This window comes from Salvelinus namaycush, chromosome 2 (assembly GCF_016432855.1).
Source record: "Salvelinus namaycush isolate Seneca chromosome 2, SaNama_1.0, whole genome shotgun sequence".
In the NCBI taxonomy this organism is placed as follows: domain Eukaryota; kingdom Metazoa; phylum Chordata; class Actinopteri; order Salmoniformes; family Salmonidae; genus Salvelinus; species Salvelinus namaycush.
Window position 1 is genome coordinate 3,763,968 of NC_052308.1, and position 22,535 is coordinate 3,786,502.

A 22,535-nucleotide genomic window follows, 5' to 3' on the forward strand; every position below is an offset into this window, starting at 1 on the left:
ATAGATTCTTGAAAATATGCATCCTCAGATTGATGGACATGAACCAACTGCTGGGACGCAACAAATGTATTAGCCGCCGAAGCGGCTACCATTGGACACCATAAGTCAAATTTCTTAAACTCGGTCCTCAGGATCCTAAGGTGGGCAGGTTTTGGGTTTTGCCTTGACACTACACAGATTTGCTAGGGCAAAAAACTTAAATGTGCACTCCTTAGGGTCCCGAAGACCGAGTTTGGGAAAACCCTGCCATAGGGTAAGAGCGTCCACCAAATGACTCAAAATGTCACCGTTGACAGCCAAATAAAAAGGCGCTGTTCGTCCTTCTCAGTGGTGCATGACATCGAAGCCCTGTATATGAAGAGGTTCGGGTTTCCAGATATCATATGTCTCCTAGTCATAGACAAGATGTGGAGGGGCGTTCAAGTGCATTTTCCCAGCAGGAAGGTCGTATTGCACGAGTTCCCAAAAGGACGTGAACACAGCAAGAAAGTACTGCTACTTCCTGTTTTTGCTTATCCTCGGAAGGGACTGCATGGATTCCGAAACTGAGCCTAACACCCAATACACATTCTCCTTGCTTCGGTAGGCTATTTGTGACATAGTCAACCAGAGATGACACTGGTCCTCCGGAACCAAACAGCCTTTCTCTCCCTCAGGGCCGCCGCACACAGTTCATTTTTTTCAAAGAGAGTTGCCTTCTCCAGTAACCCCAATCGTCCTAAGAAATCAGCAGTACCTCAAAGTCTTAATTCAGCCGGTGACACCGGTCACAAGAACTGGCCCGAGCCAAGGCAGCCTTAGCCTGTTTCCACCCCAGGCAAACAGGACAACACTCGTGAGTATCTTTAACTTTCACTGTGAAACCACAAGCCCTGGGGCCCGGTCGGAGGTTAAAATCCATATGGATAGGCTTTTGAGCTTACTCTTACCACTGGCTATCTTACTCATGTGAGGAAGCACTGGCTACACAAAACAGAGAAGAAGTGGTAGACATTTAGCAAGCACAAAAAGCAATACCAAGACCCAAAACTGACATCAAGGGGACAAGTATTCTCTTACCACTAACAGACACCAGTCAGAGCCGAATCTCCTAGTCTTTAAGTGCTTGTAAATTGTATGAGACGTTCTCCTTCAGGTGAGCTGAAGAGCAAAAAATGGAGGAAATTAATGTGAGAGGTATAGTAACTAAACACTCAGCCCAGAGGTATAGTAACTAAACACTCAGCCCAGATGTATAGTAACTAAACACTCAGCCCAGAGGTATAGTAACTAAACACTCAGCCCAGAGGTATAGTAACTAAACACTCAGTCCAGATGTATAGTAACTAAACACTCAGCCCAGAGGTATAGTAATTAAACACTCAGCCCAGAGGTATAGTAACTAAACACTCAGCCCAGAGGTATAGTAATTAAACACTCAGCCCAGAGGTATAGTAACTAAACACTCAGCCCAGAGGTATAGTAACTAAACACTCAGCCCAGGGGTAAAGTAACTAAACACTCAGCCCAGAGGTATAGTAACTAAACACTCAGCCCAGAGGTATAGTAACTAAACACTCAGCCCAGAGGTATAGTAACTAAACACTCAGCCCAGAGGTATAGTAACTAAACACTCAGCCCAGAGGTATAGTAACTAAACACTCAGCCCATAGGTATAGTAACTAAACACTCAGCCCAGAGGTATAGTAACTAAACACTAAGCCCAGAGGTATAGTAACTAAACACTCAGCACAGAGGTATAGTAACTAAACACTCAGCCCAGAGGTATAGTAACTAAACACTCAGCCCATAGGTATAGTAACTAAACACTCAGCCCAGAGGTATAGTAACTAAACACTCAGCCCAGAGGTATAGTAGCTAAACACTCAGCCCAGAGTTATAGTAACTAAACACTCAGCCCAGAGGTATAGTAACTAAACACTCAGCCCATAGGTATAGTAACTAAACACTCAGCCCAGAGGTATAGTAACTAAACACTCAGCCCAGAGGTATAGTAAGTAAACACTCAACCCAGAGGTATAGTAACTAAACACTCAGCCCAGAGGTATAGTAACTAAACACTCAACCCAGAGGTATAGTAACTAAACACTCAGCCCAGAGGTATAGTAACTAAACACTCACCCCAGAGGTATAGTAACTAAACACTCAGCCCAGAGGTATAGTAACTAAACACTCAGCCCAGAGGTATAGTAACTAAACACTCAGCCCAGAGGTATAGTAACTAAACACTCAGCCCAGATGTATAGTAACTAAACACTCAGCCCAGAAGTATAGTAACTAAACACTCAGCCCAGAAGTATAGTAACTAAACACTCAGCCCAGAGGTATAGTAACTAAACACTCAGCCCAGAGGTATAGTAACTAAACACTCAGCCCAGAGGTATAGTAATTAAACAGAGAATGCTGCTGCATTGATATATGAAGTCATTCCACTCACACCATAGAGAGAGAAGTAATTCCATTGACACATACAATGACTCATATGCACACGCACACACACACACACACACACGCACACACGTTGTGTTCTTCTATCCTAATGGGGACCTAAAATGTATTTCCATTCAAATCCTATTGGTTGTTAATACCGAGTGACGGACTGAAAGGGAACCAAGTCACCTGTGACTGAATCGTGTCCTACGATCTTATGACAAGGTAATCTCTTGTGGACAGATGCATGTAGCATACTGTAAAGTAGCAGCTGTCTACAGGCTGTGGGATGAGACCCCTAATGAGAAACTGATCATTGGACATTGCATTTACGTGCATGTGGATATTTCACAACGTGGAGAGATGTGGAGAGATTTGCTTTTGAGATGTGTTTCAGATTGTCAGATTTTCCCTGTAATGTTGCTGTTTATCTACTGAGCAGGTGGATGGAGAGAGTGAGTGGGAGGCAATGGAGGGATACATGGATGGAGGGTGGGATGTGAGATGAGAACCAGGAAAATGCAGAGAGACAGAGAGACAGAGAGACAGAGAGAGAGAGAGAGAGAGAGAGACAGAGACAGAGACAGACAGAGACAGACAGAGACAGACAGAGACAGACAGAGAGACAGAGACAGAGACACAGAGAGACAGAGAAACAGAGAGAGAGGACAGCAGCCCTGATGTTTCTGGTCTACCACAGTGAGAGAGATAAAGGAAGATAGGGGGATTAGAATCTTAGCTCCACTTTAAATACATCCAAAGAGATTGATGTCCCTTTTGCACACTTACCTCAGTGCAGACTGGTGTGCCATTGTTGTGCATGTCATCTTGGTACACTTCTATGGGAAGTATTTTATGGTTTTTTTATCCCAAGGATCCACTGATCCTCAGTGTTCTTTATGTCGTTGGGATTGGTGGATTGTGTCTGTTGTGGAGTTAGGTGTTTGACGTGCAGCATGAGAGAGAGAGAGAGAGAGAGAGAGAGAGAGAGAGAGAGAGAGAGAGAGAGAGAGAGAGAGAGAGAGAGAGAGAGAGAGAGAGAGAGAGAGAGAGAGAGAGAGAGAGAGAGAGAGAGAGAGAGAGAGAGAGAGAGAGAGAGAGAGAGAGAGAGAGAGAGAGAGAGAGAGAGAGAGAGAGAGAGAGAGAGAGAGAGAGAGAGGGGATGGAGGTATATCATGTTTTTTTTCTTCTTCAGCATGTCTTTCAGGAAGTAGATTAGCAGGCTTTTCTGAGTTGTTCTTCTGTTGTTGCTGTTTTTGGGGAACTGGAATGCCTGACCAATCAGCCTTCCTGCCGAATGCGTAATAGGACATGTGGATTTATTTCATTCCCCCAGTCCCCAGGTGACAGACAGTCAGCAGTTTCCTCACTCAGAGTTGGAGAGGCATAGTTGTGTGGGTTTGTGCCTCTGGCTAGAATGGATTGAAGTTGAACATTTAGCTAGATGTAGCAACGTTAGGCTAATGTGAACTAGCTGGCCTGGTGCACCGTTGCCCACGAACGGACGTTTGGCTAGCGAATAAGCATTTTAGCCTAGGACATCGATAACTAAAAACCGTGTATGACTGAGTCATAGACCATTTAGGCAATATGAAAGAGAGGAGGATGGCATTGGCGTTTTCTCTACAAGTAGGGTGAGTCAACATATTTTTTCTACTTGTAAACACACATGTAAATCAGTACCATGGACAGCCACATCATATTTAGCTGAAGTTGATTGAACTAAATCGTTTTTCTTTTTTTGGTAGCTTTTAGTTGTCACTGTATAATATTAAGCCTAGGTGATTAGATTATGTTGAAATAGAGCCCCACAGTGGAGGTGTCATAATACCCATAAAACCTAGCAGTCAAACAGAGAAATGGTTCCAATCATTTCCCCACCATTCATTCTTCCCATAGACAATTTTAGAACCACTTCAAATAAGGGCTGTGTTTAGTGTATGCTTACCCTGGCGTGACATTTTGATAACCATGTAAATCTCTCTTAGACAACGTGACTTTTATCAATATATTGAACTCATATTTACTCTCACATCTGAAAAATGCTAATTCGTCCCCAGGTGACAGACAAACAGCCAGGCAGTTTCCTCACTCAGTTTCCTGAGAGAGGCATAGTCGTGTGGGTTTGTTATGGAAAACACACAAGTTGTAAATTAAAAGTTTTACCATGCTTTTAACTAAAATATAATCTGCCTGGGTCTCAAAAGTAGAGCAGGGAATGTTTCCAGACTGGGCCCTAGTTAAATTTGAACTGCATTGTCTTTAACTAGTGCCCAGAGTTATTCTAGGTTAGGTTATACAATACAAAGGAAAGTCCCTTCATCTTATTTATAATATTCATGACCCTTTTACAGGCAGATTTTACGGTATGTTGCCTGTAAAATATATATATATATATATGCCATTGTTTTTTAGAGCCCAATTCATCCCAATTTTGTTTAAGCCTTTCATATCTCCCGTGCACATGTCGGCAAGTGTAGGAGTGGGAGTAGACTTGGGCGGATGTGGGTGGACGTCTATTTTTAGTAAATCCATTGAATATACACCAACACTGAGAATATCCATTATTCATTTGTTTTTAGACAGGTCCTAAGAAACATTATAAGACTAATAAAATGTATTTTCAAAAGAATAGAATGGCAATTGTTTGAGTTTACTGGTCTGTGCATCCTAGATGGCCGTGCCATGCATATGAAATCAATAGTTGTTTTGACAAGACACACTGTTAGGCTAACCTGATCTGAGTCAACAAACATTTTATAGTAGGCTAAGAACATAATGAAATATCACATAAAATACAAATCATATTTTTCTCACGCAACGTGCATCATGGCAAAGTGTGGAATCGCTGTCATATATTTAAAAAAAAAGTTCTATTTCAAAAACAGAGCCCAAGGCAAGCCAATTATATGTTTTTTTATCCACGTTTCATCTCTTTCATACCTTCACTCTGCTTTGTTAGGGAGCAGGTGTAAAGGGTCATACCTTTACTCTGCTTTGTTAGGGAGCAGGTGTAAAGGGTCATACCTTCACTCTGATTTGTTAGGGAGCAGGTGTAAAGAGTCATACCCTCACTCTGCTTTGTTAGGGAGCAGATGTAAAGGGTCATACCTTCGCTCTGATTTGTTAGGGAGCAGGGGTAAAGAGTCATACCCTCACTCTGCTTTGTTAGGGAGCAGGTGTAAAGGGTCATACCTTCACTCTGCTTTGTTAGGGAGCAGGAGTAAAGGGTCATACCTTCGCTCTGATTTGTTAGGGAGCAGGGGTAAAGAGTCATACCCTCACTCTGCTTTGTTAGGGAGCAGGTGTAAAGAGTCATACCTTCACTCTGCTTTGTTAGGGAGCAGGTGTAAAGGGTCATACCTTCACTCTGCTTTGTTAGGGAGCAGGTGTAAAGGGTCATACCTTCACTCTGCTTTGTTGGGGAGCAGGTGTAAAGGGTCATACCTTCACTCTGCTTTGTTAGGGAGCAGGTGTAAAGGGTCATACCTTCACTCTGCTTTGTTAGGGAGCAGGCGTAAACGGTCATACCTTCACTCTGATTTGTTAGGGAGCAGGTGTAAAGAGTCATACCTTCACTCTGCTTTGTTAGGGAGCAGGTGTAAAGGGTCATACCTTCACTCTGCTTTGTTAGGGAGCAGGTGTAAAGGGTCATACCTTCACTCTGCTTTGTTAGGGAGCAGGTGTAAAGGGTCATACCTTCACTCTGCTTTGTTAGGGAGCAGGTGTAAAGGGTCATACCCTCAATCTGCTTTGTTAGGGAGCAGGTGTAAAGGGTCATACCTTCACTCTGCTTTGTTAGGGAGCAGGTGTAAAGGGTCATACCTTCACTCTGCTTTGTTAGGGAGCAGGTGTAAAGGGTCATACCTTCACTCTGCTTTGTTAGGGAGCAGGTGTAAAGGGTCATACCTTCACTCTGCTTTGTTAGGGAGCAGGCGTAAACGGTCATACCCTCACTCTGCTTTGTTGAGAACTTGTTCTCAACTAGCCTATCTGGTTAAATAAAGGTGAAATAAAATAAATAAAAATATGCTTAATCCTACTTGAAGGTAAGGGTGTGCTCACTGTTGTCCTTAGGCATTAGCTTCCACGTTATCCCCCGAGTTCTAACAGACATGGATGGACGTTGAATACTGACTTGTATCCTGGTGACCTGGCTAAGAAAATAATAGCAATTTGCATTTGAGTCTCGTGTTCATATTTCACAACCTCTGAAGGCTTTTGGAGTTGCCTATTTAGGCTACATTATAGCATGCTAAATGTTTATGATCAGCGATAGACTAGCACTTGATTTAGGCTACATTATAGCATGCAAAATGTTTATGATCAGCGATAGACTAGCACTTGATTTAGGCTACATTATAGCATGCAAAATGTTTCTCATCAGTGATAGACTAGCACCTGATTTAGGCTACATTATAGCATGCTAAATGTTTCTCATCAGTGATAGATGAGCACTGGATTTAGGCTACATTATAGCATGCTAAATGTTTCTCATCAGCGGTAGATGAGCTATACCCCCTCCACTTAGTTTGCCAGCCAGAACATTAACCAAATGTACAACTTACTGTAGCTAACATATCCACAGCCTAATTGTAGCCTACCTAATATCCAAACAGAGATTCTGTGAAAATAAAAATCTGATATTGATTGATTTATCAGGACCCGATACTTGTCTAAAAGCAGCTCGAAAGGGTGCTGAAACCACGCAAGGGTAGGCAATTGCTTCAGTCAAATGTTTAAAAATCTATTTGGATACTTTGGGAGTTTCAGAAGATAACAATGTGACGACTTCAATGGCATTAGCCTACTTTATTCCAGTATTGTTCACCGTGTTATGCGGTGAAGCGCACAGTGTCGCCACTGCGCGCTCATAGCCCGGAGCGCTATAGGCCAGCCCGCCCTGGTGGGCATCCAGCCAGGGCGGATTGTGCAAGCTCAGCTTGTTTGGTCTCCGGTGCGCCGTTACGACCCAGGGTATCCTGCGCCGGCTCTTCGTACTGTGTCTCCGGGGTGCTGGGAGGGTGCTGTTCGTCCTATGCCTGCGCTCCGCCCGTGCCGGGCGAAAGTGGGCATTGAGCCTAATGGAGAGGTGCGAGCGGTAAGCACCAGATCTCCAGTGCTCCCCCACAGCCCGGTTCGACCTGTGCCTGCACTCTGGAGGGGCCGGGCTAAAGTGGGCATTCAGCCTGGAGGAGTGGTGCCAAGGCTGCGCACCAGAGCTCCAGTGCTCCCCCACAGTCCGGTCTATCCGGTGCCTCCTCTATGCACCAGGCCTCCTGTAGGTCTCCCCAGCCTGGTGGGCCCTGTGGCAGCCCCACGCACCAGGCTGTCTCTGCGTCTCCTCCCTCCAGAGTCTTCCTCCAGTCCGGGGCTGCCAGAGTCGCCTTCCTGTCCGGGGCTGCCAGAGTCGCCTTCCTGTCCGGGGCTGCCAGAGTCGCCCTCCTGTCCGGGGCTGCCAGAGTCGCCCTCCTGTCCGGGGCTGCCAGAGTCGCCCTCCTGTCCGGGGCTGCCAGAGTCGCCCTCCTGTCTGGGCCCGCTGTGAGGGTCCCCAGTCCGGGGTCGGCGGCGAGGATCCACGTCCCGAACCAGAGCCGCCACCGCGGATAGATGCCCACCCAGACCCTCCCCTATAGGTTTAGGTTTTTCCGCACCTTTGGGGGGGGGGGGGGGGGGTACTGTCACGCCCTAACCTTAGAGATCCTTTTTATGTCTCTATTTTGGTTGGTCAGGGTGTGAGTTGGGGTGGGCATTCTATGTTTTGTATTTCTATGTGTTTGGCCGGGTGTGGTTCTCAATCAGAGGCAGCTGTCTATCGTTATCGTTGATTTATGAGAACTTTGATCATGAACAATATATAATTCAGTTATAAACTGTTATTTTGGATTGTTTTACTCCTAACCAGGGATGGAAACTAAGGATTATGGGCACTGGTCAGCCTGACTAGTAGACTGCATTTTTTAAACATCTGTGTCATGCAATATTTGAAAAGACAAAATGTCACTAACCGTCAGTGTCGTGTGTTCGTGGATGTCGAGGAAAGTCATGCTTCCACAAACATGGTTGCCAAGGAAAAATCACCATGAAAAGATAATAACATCGTAAATATTTTATCTTTTGCCTCTCTGTTTTTTTATAAATGTCCTAAAATTTGCAGGAAGCTGAATGTATCTCACCGGAGAAAGCAATCCAAGCGAACTCAACAGCTGTCTGGTCAAAAAAGAGTATGACATTGTTGCTGCCCGTAGCATTGAATGCAAGGCAAGCCAGCGAGAATTTGGCCTCCCTTGATAAAACAAATATGAAATAATAGCTGTGAATGGTCCTGGCGGACCAAAAAAAAGTACAAAGGGAAGCCAGTTTGTATTTGGCTTCACACCAATCACATCAGAAGCCAAACGTCATTGACAGAAAACTTGAATTGTTGCATCTCATTGTCTCGTTGTCCTCCGGTGGCTGGCTAACTGGCTAACATTGTCCCTTTACTAAATTAGGCATGGATGGAGATAAAGATTTGGACTTCAAATCAAATCAAATGGTATAAGTCATATGCACCAAATACAAATGCTTACTTACGAGCCCCTAACCAACAATGCAGTTTTTAAAAATATGGATAAGAAGAAGAAATAAAAGTAACAAGATATTAAAGAGCAGCAGTAAAATAACAATAGTGAGACTATATACAGGGGAGGGGTACCGGTACAGAGTCAATGTGTGGGGGCACCGGTTAGTTGAGGTAATATGTACATGTAGGTAGAGTTATTAAAGTGACTATGCATAGATGATAACAACAGAGAGTAGCAGCGGTGTAAAAGAGGGGGAGAGGGGAGGATGCAAATAGTCTTGGTAGCCATTTGATTAGATGTTCTGCCTTGCGGTCGGAGGCCGAGCAGTTGCCATACCAGGCAGTGATGCAACCAGTCAGGATGCTCTCGATGGTGCAGCTGTAGAACCTTTTGGCGATCTGAGGACCCATGCCAAATCTTTCAGTCTCCTGTGGTTTTACTTAATTTTTCGTACTGGCCAATAATTATAACGGTGATTCTGATTCAACCATAGGTTAAATAAATGTTTAAAAAAATAATAATACATTTAAAAAAATGCATTGTGCCCCTGGCCTGAGAGGATGGAAGTTGAACATATAGCTAGATGTAGTAGGCTAATGTGAACTAGCTGGCCTGGTGCACCGTTGCCCATGACAGGACGTTTGGCTAGCAAACAAGCGTTTTAGCCTAGGACAACAAAAACTACAAGCGTGTATGACAGAGTCATAAACCGTTTCGTCAACATGAAAGAGAGGAGGATGGCATTGGCGTTTCTCTACAAGTAGGGTGAGTCAACATATTTTTTCTACTTGCACGAACCCACACACACACACACATACAGAGAAATCAGTACCATGGACAGCCACATCATATTCAGCTGACATTGATTGGACTAAATCATTTTTGTTATCTGTGGTTGTCACTGTGTTAGACGAAGCATAGATGAGCCCCACAGTGGAGGTGTCATAATACCCACACAACCTAACAGTCAAACAGGGAAATGGTACCAATCGTTTTTTTCCACCACTCATTTTTCCAATAGAGAATTTTAAAATAAGGGCTGTGTTTCATGTATGCTTACCCTGGCGTGACGTTATGATAACCATGTAAATCTCTCTCGGACAAGGTGACTTTTATCAATAAATCGGGTCTATTTATTCTCAGATCTGAAAATACTGATAACTATCAAAGTAGACATCATACAAAACTACAAATCCCTGCAAGCACCTTCAGGTCATCTCTAGCTGACACTTTTGCTAACAGTTATCATGTCAAATTAAAACTTGCACAAAACAGTTAACAAAATTGTCAATTTAAAGAAGTTTAGTGAATTTATCCATTACTAAATGGAGCTAACATTAGATAGTTAATCCAGAGATTCTTACCTTAGCCTCGATTCAGCTATCTCGTTCATATCATCATGGCATTTGTTGTTCTTTATGATAGCCACATGAGCAACTACTTAGCATTTAATCTTGGGGGGGGGGGGGGGGGGGGTAAATACAGGTGAATACGTTGATGAAGTCACCTTTTCCCAGAGAGAATTACACGGTTATCAAAACTTCATAGCACTTATTTTAAGTGTTTCTAAAATCCACCATGGGAAAAATGGTGGGAAAACTATTGGAACCATTTCCTTGTTTGACTGCTAGGTTTTATGGGTAATAAATCAAATCAATTTGTATTTGTCACATGCACGGAATACAACAGGTGTAGTAGACCTTACAGTGAAATGCTGAATACAACAGGTGTAGTAGACCTTACAGTGACATGCTGAATACAACAGGTGTAGACCTCACAGTGAAATGCTGAATACAACAGGTGTAGTAGACCTCACAGTGAAATGCTGAATACAACAGGTGTAGTAGACCTTACAGTGAAATGCTGAATACAACAGGTGTAGGTTTTTTCTATGTTGTTGCATTACAACCTGTAATTTAAATTGAGTTTTATTTGGATTTCATGTAATGGACATACACAAAATAGTCCAAATTGTTGAAGTGAAATTCATTATTATATATATTTTTTTATATTCAAAAAAATAAAAAACGGAAAAGTGGTGCGTGCATATGTATTCACCCCCTTTGCTACGAAGCCCCTAAATAAGATCTGGTGCCACCAATTACCTTCAGAAGTCACATAATTTGTTAAATAAAGTCCACCTGTGTGCAATCTAAGTGTCACATGATCTGTCACATGATCTAAGTGCATATATACACCTATTCTGAAAGGCCCCAGAGTCTGCAACAACACTAAGCAAGGGGCACCACCAAGCAAGCGTCACCATGAAGACCAAGGAGCTCTCCAAACAGGTCAGGGACAACGTTGTGGAGAAGTACAGATCAGGGTTGGGTAAAACAATTTATATCAGAAACTTTGAACATCCCACAGAGCACCGTTAAATGCATTATTTAAAAATGAAAAGAATATGTCACCACAACAAACCTGCCAAGAGAGGGCCGCCCACCAAAACTCACAGACCAGGCAAGGAGGGCATTAATCAGAGAGGCAACAAAGAGACCAAAGAAAACCCTGAAGGAGCTGCAAAGCTCCACAGCGGAGATTGGAGTATCTGTCCACAGGACCACTTTAAGCAGTACACTCCACAGAGCTGGGCTTTACGGAAGAGTGGCCAGAAAAAAAAGCCATTGCTTAAAGAAAAAAATAAGCAAACACGTTTGGTGTTCGCCAAAAGGCATGTGGGAGACTCCCCAAACATATGGAAGAAGGTACTCTGGTTAGATGAGACTAAACTGAGCTTTTTGGCCATGATGGAAAACGCTATGTCTGGCGCAAACCCAACACCTCTCATCACCCCGATAACTTCAAACATACACTCAGACCCTGTTCAATGAGTCAAACTGATTAAAGAATCTAGCAGTACCAAAAACACCCTCTCTCTCTCTCTCAAACACACACACACACACACACACACACACACACACACACACACACACACTAAAAGTAAACAATTGTTTTAATAGTAATTTCACAGGCTTTTTCACCTGGGAATTATTTGTAAACCATGTTTAACTTTTTCACTATCTGTATTTCACCTGTTATAATTTGTGCAAATAAATGAAACTAATTTTAATCTATAGAGCAGCTTGAGGTGATACAGTCTACTGTGTGCTGAACCCACCTCTGTTCTCTCTGTCTCTTTCTCTCTGTCTGTTGCTGTATGGGTTATGTCTGTTGTGGTCTCAGTTTCTTGTATGTTATTGTCTCCTTTGTCTATCCTCTTCTGTTCTTCTGGTGTGTCTCTCCATCTTATCCTACTCTTCTGTAGCTCTGTCTTGTCGGTTGTGTCTCTCTCCATCTTATCCTACTCTTCTGTTGCTCTGTCTTGTCGGTTGTGTCTCTCTCCATCTTATCCTACTCTTCTGTTGATGTCTCTGTCTTGTCTGGTGCGTCTCTCTCCATCATATCCTACTCTTCTGTTGTTGTCTCTAAGTCTTGTCGGTTGTGTCTCTCTCCATCTTATCCTACTCTTCTGTTACTCTGTCTTGTCGGTTGTGTCTCTCTCCATCTTATCCTACTCTTCTGTTGATGTCTCTGTCTTGTCGGTTGTGTCTCTCTCCATCTTATCCTACTCTTCTGTTGATGTCTCTGTCTTGTCTGGTGCGTCTCTCTCCATCATATCCTACTCTTCTGTTGCTGTCTCTAAGTCTTGTCTGGTGTGTCTCTAGTTTCTCATCAGAATGGGGTCAAGGGGATACAGGGGTAGCTTAACTTGTTTTGGGGTGTCACCTAAAGTATCGTCTTCCCTAACCCTGGCTGCTGCTGTTCTCAAGGGCCTTTTCATCTGTCTTCCTCCTTGGCTCATATGCAAAATAGCAACATGTCAGTAGTTTGTTTTAAAGTTACGGTGTACTGACATGACCAGGGCAACTCAAATGTAAAGACAAATTAAAGGGCACATATAACAGAGCAACACAACTCCAAACATGACAGATAAGAAGCTACAATGATCCTATGCCAAGAGTATTCAACACTTACCCTACGAGGTCCAGAGCCTGGTCTATTTCGATATGATAATTAATTGCACTCACATGGTGTGCAGGTCTAAATCAGTTAGAGGGGAACAATAAAAAAATAAAAATAAACAGTGGAACTAGCTTTGATGTCCAGAGTTGAGTTTGAGGGCCGTAAGCTATATGAATATAAAGGCCCCTTAACCCCCCAAAAATACCTGTAAAAATACCTGTAGAATGGAATAAGTTAAGCCTCCCGAGTGGCGCACCAGTTTAAGGCACTGAACTGGAGTGCTAAAGGCGTCATTACAGACCCGGGTCCAATCCCAGGCTGTGTCGCAGCCGGCCGCGCCCGGAAGACCCATGAGGCGGCACACAATTGGCCCTGCGTCGTCCAGGTTAGGGGTTTAGCCGGCTGGGATGTCCTTGTCCTAGCGGCTGGGCGCATGCACGCTGACTTCGTTTGCCAGCTGTACGGTCTTCTACGTTCTGTACGGTTAAGCGAGCAGTGCTGCTTGGCGGGGTTGGAGGACGGATGGCTCTCAGACCTTCATGACCATGACCATGGGACAAGACTGTAATTACCAATTGGATATCATGGGAAAAAGTACAAAAAGAAAGGAATATGTTATTAGACCTCTACCAGCTAATGAGAAATTGACATTTGAGGACACATATTTAAAGTCAATGTTTTGTTCACCTACAATCTAACCACAAAGCTGGACATATTTCCCCCTCTCTTTCTGGCTGCCCTCGCCTTTCCCTTCTAAGTTCAAGTTTGTTTACTTGTCATGTACACGTGATAAACATGGAGTACACATTGCAATGAAATGCTTACATACAGGATAACCTCTTGACAAAGCAACAACAATAGAGAAAGTAATTTGATGGCCACTCCAATACCTTGACTTTGTTGTCCTTAAGCCATTTTGCCACAACTTTGGAAGTATGCTTGGGGTCCATTGTCCATTTGGAAGACCCATTTGCGACCAAGCTTTAACTTCCTGACTGTCTTAAATGTTGCTTCAATATATCCACATAATTTTCCTTCCTCATGATACCATCTATTTTGTAAGGTGCACCAGTCCCTCCTGCAGCAAAGCACCCCCACAACATGATGCTGACACCCCGTGCTTCACAGTTGGGATGGTGTTCTTCGGCTTGCAAGCCTCCCCCTTTTTCATCCAAACATAACGGTGGTCATTATGGCCAAACATGTATATTTTTGTTTCATCAAACCAGAGGACATTTGTCCAAAAAGTACGATCTTTGTCCCCATGTGCAGTTGCAAACCGTAGTCTGGCTTTTTTATGGTGGTTTTGTAGCAGTGGCTTCTTCCTTGCTGAGCGGGTTTTCAGGTTATGTCCATATAGGACTTGTTTTACTGTGGATATAGATACTTTTGTACCTGTTTCCTCCAGCATCTTCACATGGTCCTTTGCTGTTGTTCTGGGATTGATTTGCACTTTTCGCACCAAAGTACGTTCATCTCCAGGAGACAGAACGCGTCTCCTTGCTGAGCGGTATGACGGCTGCGTGGTCCCATGGTGTTTATACTTGCGTACTATTGTTTGTACAGATGAACGTGGTACCTTCAGGCGTTTGAAAATTGCTCCCAAGGATGAACCAGACTTGTGGAGGTCTACAAAAATTTTTTCTGAGGTCTTGGCTGATTTCTTTTGATTATCCCATGATGTCAAGCAAAGAGGCACTGAGTTTGAAGGTAGGCCTTGAAATACATCCAAAGGTAGACCTCCAATTGAATCAAATTATGTCAATTAGCCTATCAGAAGCTTCTAAAGCCAAAACATAATTTTCTGTAATTTTCCAAGCTGTTTAAAGGCAATCAACTTAGTGTATGTAAACTTCTGACCCACTGGAATTGTGATACAGTGAATTATAAGTGAAATAATCTGTCTGTAAACAATTGTTGGAAAAATTACTTGTCATGCACAAAGTAGATGTCCTAACCGACTTGCAAAAAATGTAGTTTGTTAACAAGAAATGTGTGGAGTGGTTGAAAAATGAGTGATGACTCCAACCTAAGTGTATGACTCCAACCTAAGAGTATGACTCCAACCTAAGTGTATGACTCCAACCTAAGTGTATGACTCCAACCTAAGTGTATGACTCCAACCTAAGTGTATGTTAACTTCTGACTTCAACTGTAATAATAACAGACATGGGCCAAGCATATTTACCTGTAGAATGGGTAAACCTGTGGCTAACTCTGCTGCTGCGAATGACTTTCAGTCTGTTCTGCACTCTCCACCTCATTCACTGCTGCTTGTTCAACCTGTTCAACCTGCTCGTCCTGTTCAACCTGCTCGTCCTGTTCAACCTGCTCGTCCTGTTCAACCTGCTCGTCCTGTTCAACCTACTCGTCCTGTTCAACCTGCTCGTCCTGTTCAACCTGCTCGTCCTGTTCAACCTGCTCGTCCTGTTCAACCTGCTCGTCCTGTTCAACCTACTCGTCCTGTTCAACCTGCTCGTCCTGTTCAACCTGCTCGTCCTGTTCAACCTGTTCAACCTACTCGTCCTGTTCAACCTGCTCGTCCTGTTCAACCTGCTCGTCCTGTTCAACCTGTTCAACCTACTCGTCCTGTTCAACCTGCTCGTCCTGTTCAACCTGCTCGTCCTGTTCAACCTGCTCGTCCTGTTCAACCTGTTCAACCTACTCGTCCTGTTCAACCTGCTCGTCCTGTTCAACCTGCTCGTCCTGTTCAACCTGCTCGCTTTTTTGCCTCTCTTGGAGGAAGTTGAGAATTTCCATATTTGCTCTGAGTGACAGGCTTTACTGAGTGAGGACATTGACATCTAACCAATTGCTGTATGGGTAGGGAAGGGATTAGGGGTCCACTGCACTGTGAAATCACAGCAGTCACTCCAGGGCTTCTTTCTGTGCTTCCTAGTGCAGTATATTGGATTGTTTATTTTTGTCTTAAAAAATGTGTCAGTAAAACGTAAATGATACACGGCATTGCACAAGACTTAGTGATGTAATGTGGGATAATGTAAACTCAAATCCGACTGGATAAAATCAAATCAAAAATACTTGTTCTTAAAAAAAAGTAATTTTCATTGTTCTACTCCTGTCTAACCTACCGCATCCATCCTGTGTTCCAGATTGAGGATATGCAGTGGCCTAATGGACAGACAGAGATCCCCAGCTCTGTGTGCAGTCAGCCCTGCAAGACAGGAGAGAGGAAGAAGACAGTGAAAGGCATGCCGTGTTGCTGGCACTGTGAACCTTGTGATGGCTACCAGTACCAGTATGATGAAACATCATGCAAGCTGTGCTCCTACAGCATGATGCCCAACCCCAACAGGTGACAGACAGGAACACTATAGAAATAAGTTAAGGCTTGCAAAATTACACAAACGTTCCCAAAATTCCCAGGGATTTCTGGAAGACCTGGGAATATTGGGAAAGTTTCAGGAATTGTTTAACCCTAGAAAATTCTATAACGTTTTAGTGCTATCCTTGAAATAGTAGTTTTATTACAAAATATGTTTTACAGTGCAGTACAGTACTGCTTGTCTTCTTGTCGTCAGTATGTGTATTTTTTAAATTGTAAATAAATAAAACATACTTAATCAATCAATCAATCTATTCAAAGGACGGCATGTCAGCCCATCCCCATTGTGAAGCTGGAGTGGCACTCCCCTTGGGCAGTGATCCCAGTCTTCCTCGCCATGCTGGGCATCATCGCCACCATCTTCGTCATGGCAACCTTCATCCGCTACAACGACACGCCCATCGTCCGTGCGTCGGGCCGTGAGCTGAGCTATGTCCTCCTCACCGGGATCTTCCTCTGTTACATTATCACCTTCGTCATGATCGCCAAACCCGACGTCGCCGTCTGCTCATTCCGCCGGATCTTCCTGGGTCTGGGCATGTGCATCAGCTACGCCGCGTTACTCACCAAGACCAACCGGATCTACCGGATCTTTGAAGAAGGTAAGACGTCGGTGACGGCACCCAGGCTGATCAGCCCGACCTCCCAGCTGGCCATCACCTCTTCCCTAATTTCCGCTCAGCTACTGGGTGTCTTCATCTGGTTCGGTGTGGATCCCCCTAACACCATCGTCGACTACGACGAACAGAAGAGCATCAACTCAGACCAGGCTAGAGGAGTGTTGAAATGTGACATCACGGATCTGCAGATTATATGCTCGCTGGGTTATAGCATCCTACTCATGGTCACGTGTACGGTGTACGCGATCAAGACGCGGGGTGTCCCGGAGAACTTTAACGAGGCCAAGCCCATTGGATTCACCATGTATACCACCTGTATAGTCTGGCTAGCCTTCATACCCATCTTCTTTGGGACAGCGCAGTCCGCAGAAAAGGTAATGATTTCAGATTGTTTCCTATTATTATTATTATTATTATTAATTATTATTATTATTATTATTATTATTATAATAATGGGCCTAAGTCTAGTCCTGGGCAAAAAAACGTAATATTCTCCATTGAAAGTGCTTCTTTGTCCAAGACTAGGTTTAAGCTGTGTCTGGGTAACCAGCCAATTAAGTCATATTGGATCATTTTAATTTTCACACTGAGGGGAGGTTACCCGGTGGCAGTTGGCATATTTACTTGCACACTTTAATACTGGTTGCACCAATGTGCCAACCCAAGACTTGGCAAATTAGACAAAACACTTGATTTTATATGTGACCGGTTAGAGGATCTAAACCATTACACGCCACGTCCTACTTCACAGTTGGGCCATTCTTTAAAACATTATTTTTGCAGAAATGCCTTCTTGAACACGTTGCTTAAATTACAAACTTGTATGGGATCCTTAAATACGAATACAATTTTTAAATTATGAGTTTAGCCAAGGAAAAAGCACTGAGCCAAACAGAGGATCCATCCAAAGACAGGATGCATCCTGGCTAGTCCTGATTGGCTGAGATAATGGAGTTGTTGGACATGCCGTGAGCATTCCTGATTGGTCTGTCATGTCACAGGTTTCTTTCTATAATGTAATGGGTGATTCCCTGGTCAGTATATAGATCATCTTTGCAACCGCAGATATTAGGAAATATATAGATATGTACAGTAATGCTACAGCTCTCAAAGACATTGACAGATTGTTGCCCTGAATTTAGCTGGGTTTAATTAGAGAGACTACTTTCTGGAGGACAATGCCATGCTGACTCACATGTGTTGACGTGTGGTTGGGAGGGGGCTGAGGTTTAAGAGATGGATGTGGCTAAGACATAAGAACGATGATGCTGAATCGGACGTAAACAACATCTTTCAAAGGCTATTTTATAGTCTCTTAACTAAAGCTAAAGCTAAAGTTTATCAACTTTTAAAGCAGCATGACATATATTAACCATATTTCCCTCAACTACAGTGGATAAGAAATTAACTTGCATTTGCTATAAGCCTCAATAGAGAAATTCAGACAGATATGGCATATTGCTGTGTGTGTCAGATGTCCATGTCCAGGCCATTAACAGTCTGATGTTACTATAATTGGTCTGTTTGCTAGCTGAAGGCAATCTAGACTCTCTTTCACCTCTGTAGCTATACGAGGATCAGCTCTTGTTTATCCATGGATGCATCCAAAACGTTACCCCATTCCCTTTATAGTACTACTTTGGACCAGGGCACAGAGTGCTTTTTGGGATACAGCTTGTGTCTGAAATTAGCAGAAATAATAAGCTATAATATGGCTGCATGGCGATGGTACATTTTTATTTTTTTATTAATTGCTCAGTTTAGGATCATGGTGTACGTTAATTTGTGTTTCTATATGAACCATATTTCATTATCTGACGTTTTGTCATTATGGTTGTTTGTCTTTCTTGACCACTGGCTGTGTTTGTTCTCTTGTCTTGCTAGTTGGCCTTTAAAACCAATTACATCTAAAGGAAATGTAAAACTACAACACCTGGGTGGAATACAGGTTGTGAAGCCGACTGTGAGATTGCCTTGTACATTCCAATCACAGTGTAGTCAGAGACTCTGTTTAATTGTCTGGGAGAAACCATCTGTTTTATCAGTGTTACAATAGATACCATTATTATCAGTGGTGGACTGGCTTTCTGGTATTTCGGGCAAATGTTTTGCCTTACCACTCTTATCTTACCTCATTTGCACATGCTGTATATAGATTTTTCAACTGTATTATTGACTGTATGTTTGTTTATTCCATGTGTAACTTTGTGTTGTTTTATGTGTCGGACTGCTTTGCTTTATCTTGGTCAGGTCGCAGTTGCAAATGAGAACTTGTTCTCAACTAGCCTACCTGGTTAAATAAAGGTGAAATAAAAAATAAAAAAATTTAAATGCCAGATGGGCTAGTCCAGTTTTAGCTGTTTAACTTGTTGGTTTTTTTTGCATAAAAATGATCATTATCTGGCTAATAATGGGGTCCTCAAAGAATAAAAAATGGGCCAGTGTGTTAAAAATGCCAGAGCTGATTTCTGTTCTTAGTCCGCCCCTGTTTACTATTGTATTTAGCATTTCCCAAATTCTTTGGTGTAAAAACGGCTTAAGTGCTCCCGAAACTAGGTGTTAGAAATGTACCCTGAAGCGCAACAGAAAGGGGTTCAGAAACGATTGTGCCTTTACAAATTCCACCGGCAAACCAAAAAGGATTTGCAATGCAGCTGAAGGCTGGCTGAGTCTAGTGAAAATGCATTGTTTTGTACAATAGGGTGCTGTAACTCCACTACCTGCTTAATCTGCACCCCGACGGGCACACTACATCACACACTGACTATACAACACATTAGATAGACCATGTGAATCCAGTTGAAGCCCAGATCCCACTTCAATCCGGTAGAGGAAGGAGAGGAGACAGGTTGTAGAAGGATTTCTAAGCCTTGAGACAATTGAAACGTGGGTTGTGCACATGTGCAGAAGGCGAATGGGCAAGACACAAATTGTAAGTGTCTTTGGTAGTAGGTGCCAGGCGCACCGGTTTGTGTCAAGAACTACAAACACAGCTTGGTTTTTCACGCTCAGTTTCCTGTGTGTATCAAGAATGGTCTACCACCCCAAAAGGACATCCAGGCAACTTCACACAACTGTGTCAACATGGTCCAGCATCCCTGTGGAATACTTTCGACACCTTGTAGAGTCTATGCCCTGACAAATTGAGGCTGTTCTGAGGGCAAAAGGGTGGGGGGGGAACTCAAAATTAGGGAGGTGTTTGGTATACTTTGGTATACCAAGGCCCTAGGGGGTCCTGGTTAAAAGTAGTGCACTATAAAGGGAAAAGGGTGTCATTTGGGAGCTGTATACTAAAGATGATATACAGTCCTGGGAAGAGAAGAGAGAGGCTCATTAGGGCGACAGTCTCATTTGTCCGGTGGAGCAGTGTGTGTGTGTATGTGGAGTGTCTGAGCTTGTGTGTGTGCATGCGTATGTCTGTGCGTGTGCTGCCTCGTGCTGTGTGAAGGCCTGACGTCAGCAGCACAGCCAGGCAGAGCCTAGGCATGCAGGCAGGCACCACAACCCCAGCAGAGTGGAATTGTAACACCCTGGCCTTTACTGCTTGTCATTACTTACCTGGCTGAGGTTGGGCAGAAATACTGATGACGATAGAGCAGTATTCACAACGTTCTGAAGAAGTGCTACCAAACCCTCACCGCTCCACCCAGCTTTCAATCACCTCCAGCACACAGGCACTGTTGGGGTGAGTGACTGAGTGACACAAGTCGTTCTTTTTTTCTTTCTTGTGCTATTTTGCTATTTGCATCACGACTCCTGCATGCTGTTGTTGACTATGAACTTTCTTGTTTACCCAACCGTAGTACACGCTATGTTTCCTTCCACACTCTGGACTGGTTACATAGATTTGTTGGCCTCCCATCCTGTTCTAACCACCTCTCGCCAGCTTTAAAGGTGACCGAAATGTTTCCCAGCCGAAGACGTTCGGAAAAGTTGTGCATATATTATGATTAAATTTTGTGATGTTTTTTTTCATTTTTGTCACTGTCTATACCCCCGTCGCCGGTTTACTAACCACCGGTCCTGGCAACCCATCATTACGCACACCTGGCAACCCATCATTACACACACCTGGCAACCCGTCATTACGCACACCTGGCAAACCATCATTACGCACACCTGGCAACCCATCATTACGCACAGCTTGCAACCCATCATTACGCACAACTGTGCCTCATCATTACGCACACCTGGCAACCCATCATTACACACACCTGGCAACCCATCATTACACACACCTGGCAACCCATCATTACGCACACCTGGCAACCCATCATTACACACACCTGGCAACCCATCATTACGCACACCTGCGCCTCATCATTATGCACAACTGCGCCTCATCATTACGCACAACTGCGCCTCATCATTACGCACAACTGGCAACCCATCATTACGCACACCTGGCAGGCCATCATTACACACACCTGGCAACCCATCATTACACACACCTGGCAACCCATCATTACACACACCTGGCAACCCATCATTACGCACACCTGGCAACCCATTATTACACACACCTGGCAACCCATCATTACGCACACCTGGCAACACATCATTACGAACACCTGGCAACACATCATTACGCACACCTGGCAACCCATCATTACGCACACCTGGCAACCCATCATTACGCACACCTGGCAACCCATCATTACGCACACCTGCGCCTCATCATTACGCACAACTGCGCCTCATCATTACGCACAACTGGCAACCCATCATTACACACACCTGGCAACCCATCATTACGCACACCTGGCAACCCATCATTACACACACCTGGCAACCCATCATTACGCACACCTGGCAACCCATTATTACACACACACCTGGCAACCCATTATTACACACACACCTGGCAACCCATCATTACGCACACCTGGCAACACATCATTACGAACACCTGGCAACACATCATTACGCACACCTGGCAACCCATCATTACGCACACCTGGCAACACATCATTACGTACACCTGGCAACACATCATTACGAACACCTGGCAACACATCATTACGCACACCTGGCAACCCATCATTAAGCACACCTGGCAACCCATCATTACGTGCACGTCCTCTTCGTCGCAAGCTCAAACACGGATTTCCAAACTTTTGTCATCATACTAAAACTCATACTTCTTCTTCATTATTCAAGTTACAAGCCTGACACCTTGAACAAAGACTGTTGACATCTAGTGGAAGCCATAGGAGTTGCAATATGACCCTATGCTTTCCATTGTAAGTGCATGGGCTCTCAAAAAAAATGTAAAGTCTGGTTGGTTTTTCTTTGGATTTTCTCCTACCATATCAATTGTGTTATAGTCTCATACATTATTTTAACATTTCTACAAACTTCAAAGTGTTTTCTATCCAATGGTACCAATTAAATGCATATCCTGGCTTCTGGGCCTGAGTATCAGGCAGTTTACTTTGATTCAGGCGGAAATCGAGAAAAAAGGACCCTAGCCTGAAGAAGTTTTAAGCTCTGGTCTCTAAAGCAGCAAATAGTATGAGAAATGTTAAAGAAAATCTGACCACACAAGCGTCATCTTTGAATCTGATTCGTGTGGGCTTTGGTTAGAGTCTTTGCCGCTCGTCCACT

General features: G+C 43.7%; 1 protein-coding gene across 1 annotated transcript in view; it reads left to right on the forward strand.

Annotated features, from left to right (window-relative positions):
* LOC120020184 (metabotropic glutamate receptor 7-like) overlaps positions 1-22,535 on the forward strand; it is a 460,663-nt gene that overhangs the window by 346,224 nt on the left and 91,904 nt on the right. Inside the window, exons 7-8 of the mRNA XM_038963679.1 lie at positions 16,076-16,278; positions 16,570-17,302. Coding sequence (XP_038819607.1) covers positions 16,076-16,278; positions 16,570-17,302 — 936 coding nt within the window. The remainder of the gene's footprint in view (positions 1-16,075; positions 16,279-16,569; positions 17,303-22,535) is intronic.